At 46.5% G+C, this 18,946-nt stretch overlaps 1 protein-coding gene across 2 annotated transcripts in view; it reads left to right on the top strand.

Moving 5' to 3' along the window:
• Positions 1-18,946, top strand: part of NEDD9 (neural precursor cell expressed, developmentally down-regulated 9) — a 190,252-nt gene that overhangs the window by 127,977 nt on the left and 43,329 nt on the right. The window contains exon 1 of one of the 2 annotated variants that reach the window (XM_030314850.1): positions 13,750-14,126. The exons of the other annotated variant lie outside the window; for it this stretch is intronic. Within the exon in view, the coding sequence (XP_030170710.1) occupies positions 14,115-14,126 (12 nt within the window). The 5' untranslated portion in view covers positions 13,750-14,114. Of the gene's footprint in view, positions 1-13,749; positions 14,127-18,946 lie in introns of those variants that run through there. 2 annotated transcript variants of the gene reach the window in all.

An 18,946-nucleotide genomic window follows, 5' to 3' on the forward strand; every position in this document is an offset into this window, starting at 1 on the left:
ACATAGCACGGATCCTGGAAAAGGGCTCATCCATAGAGGCTGGAGTACATTTCAAGGAGAAGGTGAGGCTTGAGCTTAGTGTCAGGGAGCAATCGATAGGCTTGAAGAGGTGGAGTAAGACACACTCCAGAGAAGCCTCCAGAAGGAGTCAGAGGTCGCGCTGTTCTCTTTGCTTCGTTGTTGTCTTTTTCATTTCATTTCTTATTATAGTGTTTTCAAGGAGAGATGGGAAGACTGACTCCAGGGCAGAGGACAGGGGAGAACGGGTCTTGGCCAGACAGGGAAGTGCCACATTCGATCGTTTCTTGCTAGTCGAGCTCTGTCTGGACGCGGGAGGATGCAGGACAGAGCTCGAGGCCCTTGAGCTGTGCTGGACATTCACCCGTCATTCATTCCAACTCATTGGAACCCGTGTGGCCCACATCATATAACGACGTAAAAATCGCCTGTTGGAAAGGAAACGTTTTGACTGGCCTGGCCTTTGCAAGTCTTCATTTACGAGAGGTGACTAAACTCTGAGAGAAGTGAGGTTTCTTTGTTTTAAAGAAATACAAAGCTGCAGGGCGCAGGGGGAATTCCTAGGCAGGCATCTTATTTTATGTGGGTGTGAAGTGTAAAAACCTTCATTTTTTGCAAGCCGAGAGAAGCCAGGGTAAAGGGAGAACAAAATGAATATACCCGGGCTTTAAATACCACCTTGAAGACCCAGGGCAGCCTTCGCTGACATGTCTGGGAGGCTTCAGAGAAAAGGCTGACACACGAAGTCTTGGTTTTTCAGCAAAATGTCACAGGGGAGTCACCAAACTGCCATGCCGTACGAGCTGGTCGAGCCCAGAGCCCAGAAGGCCACAAAGAGGTGGTTCATTTCCGGAACCTGGGGCAGATCTATCTTTGCCTCTTCAGGGGGGGAACATGTCAGAGAGGGCGGACGAAACAGAGAAAGCTGGCATCTCCTGAAACCTCACGCCACTGCCCTGCTGGCAGGTGTGGGACCCTGGGTCAATGACACCAATGGTGTTTATGTCCATATTCTTAAATTCCATTTGGCTGGGATATCTGGTAAGCTCCTTCTTTGGGGTGATAGAAGTCTGAGTCTATGACATTCTGTATCCTTCGGTATTAACATTATTATTTTGTTAGTGGTGTAGTAAGAGTATGACTGCCATTTATATTACCCCCCCCTCCAAGTACTTGTTTACCCTGAAAAGAAGTGGTTTAGCATAAAGTCAAAGTTATTAAACATCCATTTTCCAGACCTCTCTGTTAAATGTATATATATATATATATATATATACACACACACACTCACACACACACACATACACACACACACACACACAAATAAAGCTAAACCATGTGAAATGCTCCTAAGTCAGTATTATTATTTACTAGACTCCTTATTCCATCTTATGGTATTTTATAATAAAATATCAGCAAGCTCATAAAGAGGGCTTTTTTTTTTAAGATCCATAATCTTTCTAACCATAACAAAAGAGCGGTAAATGTATTGTACAAGAGCGCGATGGAAAAATGTGCTAAAGTATTTCCATAAATCAAATGTAGCACTTTGGCATTGACTCTAAAGCATTAAATTTAGTAAATTAGAACCAGATGATTTTAAAATAGAAACTTACATAACTTTACGGTGTGATTTTTTTTTTTTTCTACACAAGTTTATCTTCAAGAAGTTCCCTTGGCCGCTACCGTAATAGGTATTTAAGAAGGAAGGGCAGCGTCTGGGTATTATTCATCTTTGTAATTCCCATGATGCCTAGCATTCTGTTGAGCAATTAGTAAGCACTGGTGGACGGATGAGTGAAATCTCAGCAGTGATTAGCAAGTACAAGTTAATTGGAAAGGCAATATAAAATAAATATTTATACGGATCCGTAGGTAGACAAAACACCGATACCCCACATCTCACAGTAAAAATATGTCTTGCTTCTCCTTTCATAGTGAAATGTGTGCATCTCAATCAATGAATTTAAAATCAAAAGGTGGATCTGCTTCTCATTTGGGCCACCACGCCCCCAGCTACCATCACCCTGGGAAGTTCTTCATCTATAAGTCTCTGTTCTATTTCTGCCATCATAGGAGCCACAGAAAATGTTCCTTTCTGTCATTTCTCCTCTCACACACAATTTCACAACGTAGCTGGTACCTTAAGAAGGACAAGCTGGGAATTCAGTGCAACACAGAGACCAAGATGTTCCTAAATGTGGTGCCACATTTAGGGGATACACATGAATAAGGTATAGTCGTTGCCCTTTAGGAGGATACTTTCTGGCAAAAGGGTTCATCGGGACACTGTCACTGAAAATGAAAGAAGCTCAATTCCAACTAGGTTAGGGAGAAAATGTGTTTATTGCCTTATGAATTGGGTTGTCTAAGAATGGACATCAGGTATGGCTTGATCCAGAGGCAGAGACAACAGCATCAGGGTTCTCTCTATTCCACTACTGCAAATATCTTTGCTTCTTTTTTCATGTGGACTCACTCTCTTACTATAGACACTCTGCACAATGAGGAAAAGAAGTTCACTACCAAACCTAGGTTTACAGACTATGATCCAAAGAAAGAGAGGTCTCCTATCTCCCAAGCTTCATTTACAAAATCTCAAAGAAGATCTCAGATTGACTCTGTGAGTCACATGCCAATTTCTTGGGCTTGTCATTGTGGAAAGGAGGATATCTTCTATGACAGACCAGGTCTGGGTGGTTGTTGGGGAATCTTCATTAGCAGACAAATGGAAAGGAGGGTATTTATGCCATAAATATTGAGGATGTAAAATTGACAGGGCTGATTGGATGTGGGAAGACGGTGGGGAAAAAAATCAAAAGATCGGTCTGAACTTTCAATTCTAGGCACCTTAGACAAAAGCAGCATCATAAATACAGGCAGATTAGTTAGAAACGGACATTGTTTCAATAGCAAGTATATATGAATATTAGCCAGAGTTCTCCACAGAAACAGAACCAATAAACCAATAGGGTGTGTGTGTGTGTGTGTGTGTAGACAGAGAAAGAGAGAGAGAGATGGATTTTAGGGAATAGGCACATGATTGTGGAGGCTGACAGGTCCAAAATCTACAGGGCAAGCCGGCAGGCTATAGACCCAGTGAAGAGTTAAAGAGTTGATGCTGTAGCTCAGGTTCAAAGGCAGGCTGGAGCAGAATTCCCTCCTCCCAGGGGGACTTTGTCTCTTAGGGACTTCACCTGATTAGATGAGGCCCACCCACAGGATGGAGAGTAATCTGCTTTACTCAAAGTCTACTGACTTAAATGTCATTCTCGTCTACAACATAGCTTCGCAGCAATGTCTACACTACTATCTGACCAAGCATCTAGGCTCTGTGGCCCACCCAAGTTGACATATAAAAGTAACCCTCGCAATCTGTGACTCGGAGGAGTGAGTGGGGTACCTCTGGACTATTTGGGTGCGGTAAGAGGTGAGAGTCTAGGACTCAGAACACAGGTCAGGAGACGTGATTGTCATCTACGTAGGAATGAGAGATAGAAAATGGGAAAATACAGGGTGAGGACACAACCTGGGGGGAGAGCCTACCTGGAAAGGGGCCTGAAGTATTGGTGAGGGAAGGAGAAGAGGAAGAAGTGCTGGCTGCCATGGAGGCCAGGAGAGGAGGCTGCTTCAAGAGAGGTGGGGAGAGGGAGGGGGCGGGAAATGTCAGGAGCTAGGGGAGCCCAAGGGCCCAGGAGGGCCCCCCGCACGGGCCCTCCAAATGTGACCTGCAGACCCCCAGCCGCCAGGCCGCACACTGCACAGGTCCACAGCGAGGGTGAGGCAGCCACCGAGTACTTCACAGCCCTGGCAGCTTTTAGACGGGGGCCATTTATATTGTTAGATTTAATTACAAAGACAACGGACAAGGCTTGTACGTCGTATGTCTCTTGTACTCCGTTTTTCTGATGACGCGTTACGTATTTTACAGTCCAACTGACCCGTGACGGACTGGGACATGGGAGGCACGGGTGGTTCTCTGCGGACGGCCTGAGAGGCGCCGGCTTGAAGGGTGGTGGTCCGTGGGATGGAAGGCAGAGGCCGAGGAGAGGAGGTCCGGCGGGAGGCCAGGCCTCAGACTGCTCACTCTGGCCCTCTGGTCGTGGCAGGTGGAAGAGAGAGAACGCCCGGCTTGGTGCTGGGGGAGGGAGAGGTGCCAAAGGGAAGATCTGGAGACACTGGATTGTATCCACACTCGCCTATCCACCGTTGTCAGGTATAAAGGTCTACAGTTCTTTCATAACTCATTTGGTGGCAGTACCCGACCAGGATCAGCCCGAGGCAGTGCATGTTCTCCATTTACCCCAGTTGGCATGAATGTGTGTACGTCTTCCTGCTGGAACATGAACGAGTTTGCAGACTGGATGCTGGCCCAGGTCTCACCGGGAGTTGCGTAGCATGGGGGATAGGCAAGTCTGGTTCTAAAACCTGGAATATTCAGCATTCCGCAAACTCATCTGACCTCCAGGGTTTTGAACAAGGGACTGTGGGTCTGTCTTTGGGATGAGGAAGACCTGAACGTGTGTGTAGAGAGCAGGATGTGAAAGACTGGGGGTAAAAATGAGAGAAGGCCTTGGAGGAGTCCCAGAGTGGGCTTGGAAGAGAAGAAAATGCCCAGCGCTGTCCGAGTAAGGAGCAAAGATACTTGTCTTCCCAGCGACCAAAACTGCACGGGAGATGGCTTTTGAAGATGCAGAGGGGTTCTGAGACCACAAAATCTAAAGCGGGGGAAACGGTTCTGCAGAAAGAGCAGAAGAAGCCTTGCTTCGTCCCCCGGCTCTCCACCCTTCGGAAGACCAGCAGCTCCTAAGGCTGGTTAGAGCATGAATCGTGAGAACCGCAGGCACCGGCGTTCGAGAAAACCTTTGCAACACCCCCTCTTCTCCACTCCCTAGTTGGAAGTCACAGGGTGCCAGGACACAAGCAAATTAAGGGAACTTACACTCAACATCTGTAAACCCCAGTGGTGCGAGCGAGTGAGCCTTAAGGTCTTGGACACGTTCATTGATTCTCAGGGCTCCCCCTCGGCTTTTCGTAGGAGGAAGAGAGCCGCTCTGCATTTCTTAGCCCCAGTGGGCAGAAAGGAACGCGCTGTCCACACACAAGGGTGGACGCCTTCGTCTCCGCCACCGCGACCCGGTGCCCCGCCCACGCTGGAGAGGCATTCGTCCTGCAGACAAAATAAAAGATTGCTGAGAGCTGGAGGAGTTTGTTTGCTTTCTAAAATGAATCAAGCTCTTCAAAAGCTTGGCTTGAACAGTGCCGGGTGAGCCGTGTCCCCACACCACATTCCTCTTATCCTGTCTTCCCCCCTCCACCCCCCAAGGCCCTGCATTACTCAGATTCCTTCCCCTCGCTCATCAGCGCCAGCTGGCGGCCGCCTGGGCTGGCCAGACAGGCCCGATGCCCTGGGACGGGGCCCACTGGCCACTCGCTGGCCTCAGCTGGTGAGGGCAGCAAGGGACAGGAGGCCGGCTTCCTTGGAGGGCTGGGTCAGCTGGCCCCTTTTAAGGGGCCAGTGTGGGGTTGGGGGGGGTGGGGAATGCATCTCCAAACCCTGAAGAAATAGTTTCGCCTGTGCCTCCAGGAAAGTGGGTATCTGGTCTTTAATTATTTTTTATTTATTTATTTATTTTTTTCAATGTATGAAGTTTATTGTCAAATTGGCTTCCATACAACACCCAGTGCTCATCCCAAAAGGTGCCCTCCTCGGGGCGCCTGGGTGGCGCAGTCGGTTAAGCGTCTGACTTCAGCCAGGTCACGATCTCGCGGTCCGGGAGTTCGAGCCCCGCGTCGGGCTCTGGGCCGATGGCTCGGAGCCTGGAGCCTGTTTCCGATTCTGTGTCTCCCTCTCTCTCTGCCCCTTCCCCGTTCATGCTCTGTCTCTCTCTGTCCCAAAAATAAATAAACGTTGAAAAAAAAAAAAAAGGGTGCCCTCCTCAATACCAGGTACCTGGTCTTTAAAACACCTTCCTTCCCGCCATGCTCCCTGATTCTTCCCCCCCCCCCACCACCACCTCGGCTTCCATCTCCACCCCCCACCTCCACCTGGAACCACACTGGATGCCGCATGTGGAAGGTGAACCTTAATGGCCCGTGTGCCTGGAGGAGTAGACTGGAAACAGAGCATCCGGCCTCATCCAGGCGCGTGGTCCATAAGCCCCTCTGTTTACCACACCTGGACAGGAGCAGAAAGTGGAGAGGGGAGAGGGGACAGCAAAGCGCCAGCACATCGCGTCACATCTTAGATACAGATGCAAGGAGAGGACAGGAAGACTTCAAACTTAAGAACAAAGAGAGAACAGACGCGAGCAAGAAGGAAGCCTGGTGCGTTTGTCCCGCCTTACTGAATACGAACTACAGAGCAATGTTACTGTGTCTGGTGGTGCCTTCAGGAAGAACAGGCCATCCTCCCCCCCGGGCAGGGGATTTCTGTCTATTTGGTCGTGGCCGATCACCTTGACCTTTGTAAAGATCCACGGTCTGCAGTTTCTACCAGCAGAAGAGACTTGCGGGACAGTTTCGGACAACAAATTGTTTATTTGGACGAACCAAAGCCTGCGATAAGGGGATACCTCGCAGCTAGAGAAAACAGGAGAACGCCGTGCCAGGCAGTCTGCACAATCTTAACTAATAAAGTCCTTTTGCTCCGCCAAACATCATTCCTGTGCCCAGCGGGATACATATAAATAGTAGAAATGTAAACCTTTGCCCACTTGGTTTTCTCATAATTTTGCCCCCGAGTTAACCCCCCAAATCCTTCGAGTAAAGAAAATGCTGAATGCTCAAGTGGGGCCTCATCATTGCTCATCGTATTTTACTACAGTGGAGCAAGTTGACTTGACATGTAATTTAATCTGTTTTGTTTTTCAGTTCTTTGCGGGGGGGGGGGGTTAGTAATTAAGGATTCCAAAGTTATAATAACACTACTATGTCTATATGTATAAAACACCAAAAGCGTCACAGTTACACAGTTTTTCAAAAGTCTAGTCGCCAGGGGCAATATACAGGGGTCTCTGTAGGTTTTTAGTAGCATGTGAGTGACACAGTATTACATGTATTTTTTGTCATGCTTTATCAAGGACTGATTGGGGTCTAAGACACTCTCCATTTTAGCACTTCCCCCTTGGGAAAATTAAAAGCCACCTCAAAGAATCTGTGATGGAGGGCAGAAGGCAGTGGGAAAAGCGGGGTGCGGGGGGAGGGAGAGGATGGTATATTTTTAAAAGGACAATAACAATGACACACTTATAAACTTGGCTGAATAAAAGAGGGCAGTGAGACCTCGTAAAGCTGTCACAGTGTGGGAATCCACCGTGTCATGCAATAAAGAGAAAATCTAGAGGAATCGTTCCTATTCTCTGTTGTTTAGAGCCCCACCCCATCCCAGGTGGCTCGTCACTGAGTGAGAAGAAGAAATAAGTCAGGAAGGCACCAAGTCAGAAGTAGTTTGGGGATCCTGAGGCAACAAGGCTTTTTAAGAAACGCCACCCTCCGTTACAAATATTGTAAAATAATGTTTTGAACAACTCTTGCAGAAATCAGAGTTTATCTCTTAGACACTATTGTTAAAAGGGGGGGGTAGGAAGAGAAACTTCAAATAATAATAACAATAATATTAATAATTGTTAAAAGGGGAGTGGGGGGGAAGGGTTAGGATGGGATGGCCTTCGTGAGTCTCTTTTACCGACTATTAGTGGAGAGAAAGTGAATGAGATCTCCTTTCCCCAGCCCACGAAGAAGCAAGTGTTAGAAACTGTATCTGGGACATCTCTCTAATAATAGACTTTCATTCATTCCAAGAGCTTGACCAGCTCAACAGATAAAAAAAAGGGCGATTGCCTGGAGTGAGAGATGTTCTTTCTTCTGCCTGCTGAAAAGTGACTTATTTTTTCCACGTTGACGTCAGTAAAGGCTGTGAGCATGGAAATGATTCAGGGCTTTGAGAAGACGTACGATGAGACTCAGTTACCTGCATAAATGCAGAAGGGGAGACAGCAAAAACAAGACAGGATCCCCTTTTACAAGTCGCTTGAAATCTCACTGTGGAGAAGAAGTGCCTCCTCGCAGGAGAAACAGTAAAGGCAGTACCTAAGCACTAAATGACAAGCGGTACCCATATAGCTATGTACAGAATCATCTGGGGATCTTTTCAAATGGATAGATTCCAAGTCCCCACCCCAGGTCCACTGAATCTATAAGCCTTCATAATTGCTTTTTCAGGGAGGTCAGGTTAGGGAAGTACCAACCTAGGGCACAGGTGAGGGAAGAGAGAGTGGGGTGAGGAAGAGATCAACACTGGAGAGGAAAGGTCTCATGAAGGAGACAGGGTACAAGCCGGGGTAAAGATGGGATCTAAAGAAACACAATGATAAAGGGGGACAGTCCACACAAGTGGGGCTCGAATGCACAGATCGTTCCTCGGTTGGGTTCAGTCCCGCTCTGGTGGAGAAGCTACCTTATTGACTTGACTGACAAATGGGGTTAGAGGATGCTGGGGAGAAGTATGCACAGTGGTTCAGGTCGCAGACTCGGGAGCCCGAGAGCCTGTCTCCATGTACAGGACCTGCACTCATCTGCCTGTAACTTTGTGCAAGTTGTATGACCTCTCTGGGTCTCAAGTTTTGTTATGTGTAAAATTAGGACGCTCCAACCTACCTTGCAGGGTTGCCCTATTAGATAAATACAGAATGAAATCACGTTTGTGATATATACCATAGGGCCCGGCACCTGTGGGGGGTTTCAACAATCAAGGTTGAATGTGGCAGGGGTCAGCTGGAAAACTCTCCGTGGCTCATCTTTGTTTGGGAAGGTTTCTGGAGATTTACAGGATTGAAAAGTTGCTGCCTCCAATTATTTTTTGAAATAACTTTGTTTTTTGTAGAATTTTTTTTAACCGATAGCAAACTAGAAATGGTGAAACATGGCCCTAGAATGGGTATTTCTAGATTGTTTCTCTGTGGATATACAAGGACCTCTACTCTAGTCTGAACCCGAGGATAGATATATGTTGCACTTTTCTAGGGCATGAGTCAATAAGCGTTTCCTGTGGAAAGCCAAATAATAGTGGGTTTGTTTTTTTTTTGTTTTTTGGGTTTTTTTGGTTTTGAAGCCTTTACCACTTCTATTACAACCACCCAAGTCTGCCATTAGAGCTCAAAAGATACCATGTAAAGGAATGGGTGCCCACGTTCCAATAAAACTTTATTTATAGACACTGAAATTTGAATTTCACATGATTTGCCCATCTCATGAAACATTCTTCTTTTTATTTTTTTTTTTTCCAACCATAGAAAAATGTAAAAACTATTCTTAGCTCATTGGTTGTACCAAGACAGGAGGCCTACAAGCTATAGTTTTCAGACCAAAACATGTCCGGGAGCCAGAACTGGCAATAGGCCTGGAATTGGTTCTGGAAAGTTGCATCTTAGCTCCACTTCTTACAAATGCAAACCCCACGACTGCCCTCAAAACTCGAGTTTTCTCCATTCCTTTCCTGAGCATCACACAGAACCTCAAGATAACATACATCCTTTGATGTTACTTCTGTCCTCTCATTCATTCATTCATTCATTCGCTCAGCAGGCATGTAAGTACCTGCAAAGTAGAAGCCTGCAGGGGACACAGAGATGAGCAAGATACCACCCTGTCCCTGGGGGGTTCGCCTTGAAGCTGGGACAACAGAGATCAACCAGTATTATGGCACAATGTGGAAAAGCCTTATAAGAGGACTGTGTTCCAAGTACAATGGGGGCAGAGTGAAGGGAGGGAGGAGTTAGTTCTGAAAGGAAGACGTGGGCAGAGTGGGGGCGGTTGGCAAGGAAGCACAAAAGGGTTCATGTGGGGGCTCGGCCTGACAGCTGACGTGAGAAGAGAGGACATGCCAGGCAGAGGAACCCATCTGTGCAAACTCAGGAGAGTACAAGGGTGTCTTGGAATTGGTGAGTCCCCCCTGTTTGGCTGCAGTGTGGGATGTGGGGTAGGGGGGATGGGAGAAGACGAGGCCAGAAAGGAAGGGTGGGCCCAAATCACAGTCCAGGCCAAAAAGTCTGCAGATTTTGTTTGTAAAGGCACTGAGGTATCCCCAGCGGTTTTTAATCATAGTAGCAACATGTCCTGCTCTGTACTCTAGAAAGTAAACAGGTAGCAACGTGGAAGATAGATTCCAGCAGGGAGAGATGGCGGGCCCGGGAAACTACAAAGGAATGACTGGAATAGATCAGACAAGAGAGACAGAGAATGGACCTGAAACGCTGATCGCTGTTACGAGCCAGCCAACCCGGAGGCACCCTGTGTGGGGCACCCAGCCCTCAGAGCAGCAGTTTCGTCTGCTTTAGAGGTGACTGTGCTAGATTCCCGAGGTCACTTCCTGCCCTCACTTGTTCTGACTTTGCCCTTACTTTTAGAGAGCAGCCACATGGGTTCCTCCCAAGTTGTGCATGGGAGAATCTCTTCTCTCTAGCATCTGCACGATTTTTTGCTATATCCATGCCCATGGCCATGGCGGCTGGAAAATCATTTGGACAGCATCTGGTGCCACTTCCCCCTCGCTCCTGCCTGTATCAGTGTCTGGGGAGATAGAGCCCTTGACCGACAAGCAGGCGGGTGGCAAGGCTGACGGGCGGACACAGTATTGGTGAGCACAGGGTAGGACCCGAGCCCCAGCATCCCGGCCCATTTTAGGAGGCTACCCACGGGGGTATGAGGGCGGTCCCATAAACCAATCGGCGATGTTTACACAGCATAGGTTAAACAGTGATTTGGGCACCCAAAAATCTCAGGTAATAGGCGGGGATGGGGCTGTTTTTCTATTCAGTGAGAGAATTTGTGTTTCCCCAGAGGGCTTTGAAGGAAACATATTAAATAACTAAGTACTAATAAAGCAGCTAAATACAATAAAGTCATGACAACTATCTGCATTATGTAAGCTGTGTTAAGACCAGAGCTCAATATTTTAACTAATAGCCTGCTGCCCTTGAGTGTTTAAACAAAGGGTAAAAACAGAGAAACAGATCACATCATTCTCTGCTCAAATCGCTCCAGTGCCTTGCTGTGGCCGTCAGGAGAAAATCCAAGTGCTACCGCCTACCTGTCTGAGTCTCAGCCACCCGTTTCCCAATCCCCCCAGGAGCCCAACTCCAGCGCCCTGGCTTTTGTGCTGTTCTTGAACACACCCAGCTCATTCCTACTCCAGGCGCTTTCCTCTATCTGGAATGTTCTTTCCCCAGATGTTTGAATGGATCCCTCATGTCCTTCAGATTTCTGCTTCAATATTACCTCCTTAGAGGGGCTTACGTGACCACGCTCTAAACCAAGACACCCCCCCACACGCACCTGCTAACCCTTCTCTGTTTCCCTCTAGCAATTTTCCCTGCTTAACTTTAATTCGTGGCATTTATCACTCCAAACTGTATTACATATTCATTTAATTATTGCCCTCCACTCCCAGTAAGCCGTAAGCTCCATGAAGGTAGGAGCTTTGTGTGGGCGGCTCCTGTCTCTTCCCCACCTGGAACGGTACCCAGCACGTGGTAGGTGCTCAATCGATATTTGTTAAATTACAAAGTGTCCTGCGAAAGAATGACACACGGATGAGGGCACCCGTCTGCCTTTTTCTCAATGCCTGCCACACTTAAGATATTGACCAGAGTCTAATAGTAATAACAGCTACAATTAATAATTAAGTGAATATTAATGCTTACATAACATACCATAATAATGTCATATACTATAGTAATAAAATAATATATGATGCATTTAAATATTAAAACAATAATTAATAATGGAACATTAATAAGTGAACATTTATTAAGATCTTACTATGTGCTGGGTAGTATTAACTTCTATCCACACTATCTCATTTAATACTCATTATAACCTAGCAGGTAGGCATTATTATTTTCTCCATGTCATACTTCAGGACACCAAAATCGAGAAGTTAAGACATTTGTTGAGACTATCACAGTATACCCGACTGCGGTGTGACTAACGCTGATCCAAACTCCCCTGAAATGAACTTGAGGTAGATTCCAAGTGTCTACTGAAGAGGAGAGAAGCAGGAAAGCAAGGGGGCCACCTAGTACGATTTAAACTTTCTAGCTAGAGAATGAAATGACAAAAAAGCCCTAGCAAATGCTTTGGAAACTGAAAGCATTTGGGGTGAGATAGTGTTGGCCTATTCAGTGGTACTCATCAAACAGAACAGAAAGCAGATTCAGCCCTGCTGCTTAGGAAGCCAAAGGAATGTTATCTAGATCTTCTGGAGGCCACAAGACTCATCTTACAGATGGGAAGGACTTTGACTGGTCCAGGCAGACACCAAAAACAATTTCCTGCAAACTAATGACTCTCCCATAAGCCGGTAGGACTGTCAGGAAGATCCTTGTAGTACAATATGCTGCATGCTTAATTTGTGTTCAGAAAGACCTTGCAAAATCACTCGGGCTTATTTTCACTCCAAGGCCAAAGGAGGAAAAGCAAAGTCCAAGTCTGAGGCCTGAATGGGTGTATCAACCTCATTATGACCAGTGGGGCGGGGGGAGGGGGTCACGTCCAAGGAATCGGTGCCTTATTAAACTGTGATCTGGAGCCTTGTATCTGGAAACCACTTTTGCAGGGTAGCTGCTCGCCTGTTCTATTTGTTTGGATCATAAAAGTAAAAGTTTAATTCACTGGGAATTTTGGGGGCAGGGGAATCAAACTGATTCTGATCCAACTAGGTCAGGAAAAAAAAAAAAAAGAGAGAGAGATGATTTTTCCATCCAGGTCGTGTAGTCTGCTTGGAGTCCATCCCACTCAGGGACAGCTATTGTCTGAAATCACCGAGTCTCAATCCTGAGACCCAGTGCAAAGGAATTTTCCCCTCTCTCCGCTTCACCCTTTAGAAGAGTCGCTAAAGGTGACCCTTTCTGTCTTCTCCTGGGTGATGTCTTTCTCAATAGAAATCATGAGGCTGAACCGAATGTTCTGTGCTTCAGTGGAGAGACTGGTCTTTTAAACCAGGCTCCTCAAACAGTGGGCATTTTTTTTTGTTTCCCCGATAATAAGTGTTGGTGGGTTAATGGGTCATCTTCAGGAGAGAGGTCAGAAGGAAAACACTGCAGTGTTCAAAGCTGGAGCTGGCAACGCCAGCCATCAAAGAACACACTGCTCAGTGGACAGCCATGATGTATAGGGCATGCACCGGCCAGCCTCATCTAAGGGGTCACATCTAACCTTTATCCTCAGCAAAGCCAGAGGAGATCACTGAATGTGGCTGACACTCAACTCTCCGAGGCCCTGGGGAGAAGCCGGCTAGGAAAGCCCTGGTGCCTGTGCTAGCGGAGTCCCTTTTCACAGAGAGAATTGTATTCTGGCTCCTCGCAGACTGACGTTGCAAGTACTTTGAACATTGAAAAGAACAAAAAAAGCAAACAGCCACAAAAAAGGGGAGGGGAGGGAGGAGAGAAAGAGAGAGAGAGAGATATCAGCAGGGGTAGTTAGTAAAAAGGGGCCTGGAGACAGAAAACCTTTTGTTCCCCGAATTCGTTTCATGTAGAGATTGCGAGGTGAATGGCTTTGAAATGAAATGGGTTTATGAAGGAGTTGCTAGGTCACAGGAAGCACGACTGTCAGACTGCTTTGTGAATTCAATTTCTTTAAAACTTAGGTTAATCTTAAAAAAGAATCTCCTTTGCCCGGGGCTTTTTTTGGGGGGAGGTGCCGGGGGGGGGGGCTGAGGGGATGGGGAGTAACGTTCGAGACGGTTCCCCACTTCGTTTTATTTTCCACCCTTTGGGCTCCTGTAAAAAAGAAATGACCACATTACAAGTTCTTTGTCAGTTCTCCGAAGTTAAGAGGTGGGAGGGGCCCCACATTACCTTCGCCGGCCAGCCAATGGCTGGCGATATGCAAATACGGTCGGGGCTCGGCCGGGCTCCATCAAAACAGTGAGCTCAGAGGCTGTGCGGGAGCTGGCGCGCTGCGACTGGCAAAGCCGCCCGGGGCCCGGACGCTCTCACTTTCATTTAGCACTGCACTCCATGGAGGCGCGGACACGCCAGCGCTTGATGCAGGCTGACTAGGGTAGGAAAACGGCTCAACCCACCGCCGCCGAGATGAAGTATAAGGTAAGAGGGTGCCTCTTCCGTCAGGTTTCCGCGCGCGCGCGTGTGTGTGTGTGTGTGTGTGTGTGTGTGTGTCGCCCACCGTGACAACTCCTCTGCAGGGACCTTTTCTGTGCCCCAGGGAGAGGGGGTCTCAGTCACCGAGGTTGGCATACAAGCAGGCAGGCAGAGACCCAGCCTCTGAGACCCACTCCGGGAGGGCACAGCATACCCGGGCCCATCTCCACTGAAAGACTAAGAATCAGTCTGATCGGAGCCGCCACTGGAGCCACTGGCATTCAGAGGGTGTCTAACTCGGAGCGGAGTTTAAGACTCTGCGGCTCCCCTAGGCCTGGCCTCCACGGGCCGAGGGCCGTAATGAGAGAGGAATCAGAACTGCCGAGTCCCCTCAGACTGGCTCCTAAAGCAGTTTTCAGCCTTTGCTCTAAGCATTTGGTAAGAGAAGCGGGTTGCCTTATGCACTTTTGGTGGGAGAAATTAAAAGCCCGAGGTACTCTTATGCAGCCCATGATGGAGCATACTGACGTCCTTAAATGAATCCTGGATGTACGAACGAATGAGCATTTGCCATTTCTTTAAAACACTTCTAGGCATTTGAATGGGCTGAGAGTCTGAATTGTCCAGTCAGCTTATTGTCCCCGAAGCGTACAGAGGCTCAGGATACATTATTTTCTCATGCATTATGCACCATTGTTTTTACGTATTCTTGGCTAAAGGATCATAATTTGCTCGGCATATCCCATTTGTTTAAGGGACCCCCATCGAATCAGGCAAGGAGCTTCCAGAGACACTGTACTTAGAAGCACATTGCAGTGAGTTGGGCGTGACTTCTAGAAGAGACGTGAGACCTAATGATTTGAAACAACGGTGCTATTATTAAAATGAATGTTGGCAAGGTGGCTATGCTTTGGGCTGACAATTTGTATTACCTGTCTGACCTTTGGGATTGTGCTAGCTGGGAGTTATTTTGCTTCCTTTCTGAATTATCTAGCTTCTGGCCCATCCTTTTTTAACGTGAGGTTGTAAATACTCGGTTCCAGCTAATAGCCACTGGCTAACCTCAGTGATAAATCTTATATTCGAAAGCTATAAATCTTGTTCAAAAGCTCTAAATCTAAATGCTGAAAGTCTTTATTATAATGCATGAGTTCTGGTTCTCCTCGGAAAGGTTACAACTGTCTGAAGAGACAGGTATTCGTGATCACTGTACTGTTAGCTTTCCATTTTCTGCCTCAAGAGGGAAGATCAGAGGCATGAAAAATCCTAACGATTCCTAATGCTTTTGACTTTAGGATGCCACCAGAAACAAATCCTTCTACCTGGCAGCAAAGTTCCCATTCTTGAAGTGGCTCACCCTGTATTTCCACGGTCCCTTGTTTAGAATAGTGGTTACTTAACCCGCAGTAGTTCTTTGGTCCCTCCTGTCCCTATTACTGAATGCCTTTAGTTTCATAATAACCAGCTTGCAGGGAAAAAATAAAAGAGAAAATAGGTTCCTACGTTCGTTATTGGAAAGTATAAATGGCTGAAATCAATATTGAGCGCTGCAATCTAGCAAGTGACAGAAGTGACAAAGTCTAAAGTCACTTTTATTCAGTGACCTCATTATGTTTTGATTTTACTCTTATGGAAACAAAGTGTGGCAACGGACGAAATAAACTGCGATTGGCATTCACGGAAAAACCCTCACCCTCCTGTTTTGCTGGGTCCTACCAGTGTTGAACACCCTTACCAAGTGATGTAAATATAGGGTCTTTATTAGCTCACCAGAAAAAATACTGACTTCTCTGACCGACCAAATGTCAGATTGACACTTTGTGGTGACTATAAAATAAACCAGTAGCTGAAGCAATCTGCTGTCCCTTTCTTAGAAAGCCTGGGTTCTCTCTAGTTAATAATGCACAGCTCGGGGCGCCTGGGTGGCTCAGTTGGTTAAGCGCCCAACTTCAGCTCCGGTCATGATCTCATGGTTTGTGAGTTCGAGCCCTGCATCCGGCTCTGTGCTGACAGCTCAGAGCCTAGAGCTTGCTTTGTATTCTATGTCTCCCTCTCTGTCTGCCACTTCCCCGCTTCCCCTCTGTCTCTCTCTGTCTCTCAAAAATAAATGAATGTTAGGGGCGCCTGGGTGGCTCAGTCAGTTAAGCATCCGACTTCAGCTCAGGTCACGATCTCACGGTCCGTGAGTTCGAGCCCCACGTCAGGCTCTGGGCTGATGGCTCGGAGCATGGAGCCTGCTTCTGATTCTGTGTCTCCCTCTCTCTCTGCCCCTCCCCTGTTCATGCTCTGTCTCTCTCTGTCCCAAAAATAAATAAACGTTAAAAAAAATTTTTTTAAAAATGAATGTTAAAAAAATTTTGAAAAAATAATGCACAGCTCTATTTCAGGAGACCATTTTGTCATTTTTAAGTAGAGGAAATGATGCAAAGGTAGAAGAGTGGTAAATAATATTAATTAAGAATTACCATGATAATACAAGATCGTCACATTTCACTCTTCCAAAAACTCTGGGGTGGGTTTTATCATATACTCATTTTTCAAATGTAGAAATTATGGCCCAGAGAGGCTAAGTAATTTATCCAAAGCCACACAGCTAAAAAAATGGTGGAGCTGTTAATTGACCCAAGGGGATCAGGCTCCAGAACTCGTGACTTTAAGCCACTCTTAAAGAAAGAATCATCTGTGACCTCCCTAAAATGCTCTGTGTGACTGGTGGTTTTGTCCCCCAGGAAGTTTAAAACAATTTCATCTCAAGTATTCCTGCAGGATTGATTTTTTTTTTTTTAACATAGAAACTCTACAAAGCAAAGTGAATTGCACGTTTGGCAGTTATTTGTTTAATCTGAGCCACTTAGGGCATAAAACCAGATAGTTATTAGATTGTAAAATCCTGGAGTCAGGAATGATCTTTTAAACACTGTGCTGCTCTACACACTATAAACCTAGCACAGTCAGACTTCTGTTCACCGAGAGATTTATAATTCAGCCACTATAAGATTTTTTTAACCAGATTATCTGGTTTGGCTACTTCAGGAATCGTAACCAGAGGACAGGCTAACCTCCACTCATTTGCACTTAGACACATAGCTCCAGGCCAGCCAGTTAATGCATTTATAATAATCTTGAGAACCCGGGAGCGCAAGCTATGCCTTACAAACTTTTTGGTGAGCAACAACTAGTCTAGCTTTATTTCGTTTTATGTTTTGTGGTTGTTGTTCATGGGAAGGCTGCTGTCTCCTATGCGCTTAATGCTCCGTTTCTCCTAAAAGGCTTCATTCAGTTTGAGGTTCTGTGATAGTAAATTACAGGCCCTTCACTTATTAAGAGTTTTCCACAAGCTCTTCGGAATATACAAAAAGCATGTCCTGAATTGGGGGGTGGGGGGTCGTTGAAGGAGCTTGTGCCTCAATGGCCGTGGCTTGCTCAGTGAAGGCTCCCCTTCCGAGGGGTCTGGAGGCAGATTGTTGCTGCTGTCTGCCAGGAGGGTGATGGAAGGATCCGTGCACAGCTGTGTTTGAGCAGAAGCCTGAGACCCCGCCCACTTTGTGCAGGCCCAGGCCTGGTCAGAGCTCAGCAGGCACTGCCTGTCTGATCTCTAATAGCTGAGCAGCTTTTGTGGCTTTGCCAAATTTCTGAACCCCGTGTGCCTACACGAAAATTCTAAATGATGAATCTAGTCTCCCATTCAACAAATTCTTTTTTTTAATTGAAGCATGGTTGACAACAAATTCATTCTTAAACGTTTTGAGTGAAGATAAAAGAATAGGTAAAACCTATGATACAAATAAGAAACCTACATGCTGAAATTCGGATCCCTGTGTTCTGGCGGGATGCGGGCAAACAAAGTGGGTCCTATTAAAAGCTTTTGGGGGGACTTTGAAAATACTTTTATTTTCCCAAGCTAGTGTGAGAAGAGATGATCAAGGGACTTCAGTTAAATCAACGTGGTCATTTGTGACGTATAATTACCAATTCTTGCCTTGCTTTGACATTTTGGTTTTAGGTTATTTGTTCCCTTGGATATGATTTGCTGTGCTCAATCCAAACCAGAGACTCCTGTCTCCCATGATCCTTTTTTTTTTTTTTTTTTTTTTAAGAGAGAGCATGGGAGAGGGGCAGAGGGAGAAAACCTTAAGCAGGCTTCATACTCAGCGTGGAACCTGACATGGAGCTTGATCCCATGATCCTGGGATCGGGACCTGAGCCAAAATCAAGAGTCAGGCACCCAATTGACTGAGCCACCCAGGTGCCCTGCCTCATGCTCCTTTTTTTATTTTTTTCTAATATGAAATTTATTGTCCAATTGGTTTCCATACAACACCCAGTGCTCATCCCAACGGGTGCCCTCCTCCATGCCCATCACCCACTTTCCCTCTCTCCCACCCCCCCATCAACCCTCAGCTTATTCTCAGTTTTTAAGAGTCTCTTATGGTTTGCTTCCCTCCCTCTCTAACTTTTTTTTTCCCTTCCCCTCCCCCATGGTCTTCTGTCAAGTTTCTCAGGATCCACATAAGAGTGAAAACATACGGTATCTCCTTTTTAAATCTTAGGTGAGATCTACGAATTTAAAAAACACCAAAAGATGTTAATTGTTTATGGATGCATGTATTTATTGGGCAAACCCATTTTGGGGGCTGAATGGCAATCTGCACAGAGCTGAAGGTCTTTGGAGAACTGGGGGTGTTCCGATGATACCAAATTTAGCACAGTGTGGGACATGCCAAGGATTTGTGTGGCACCCTTCCCTTACTGTAACATACGTCAGCCCTTTTCTCAGAGTTCATCAGTGGCTTCCGGTCTGCTGCCCCTACTCGTCCCACCAGACT

This window comes from Lynx canadensis, chromosome B2 (genome assembly GCF_007474595.2).
Source record: "Lynx canadensis isolate LIC74 chromosome B2, mLynCan4.pri.v2, whole genome shotgun sequence".
NCBI classification, from domain to species: Eukaryota; Metazoa; Chordata; class Mammalia; order Carnivora; family Felidae; genus Lynx; species Lynx canadensis.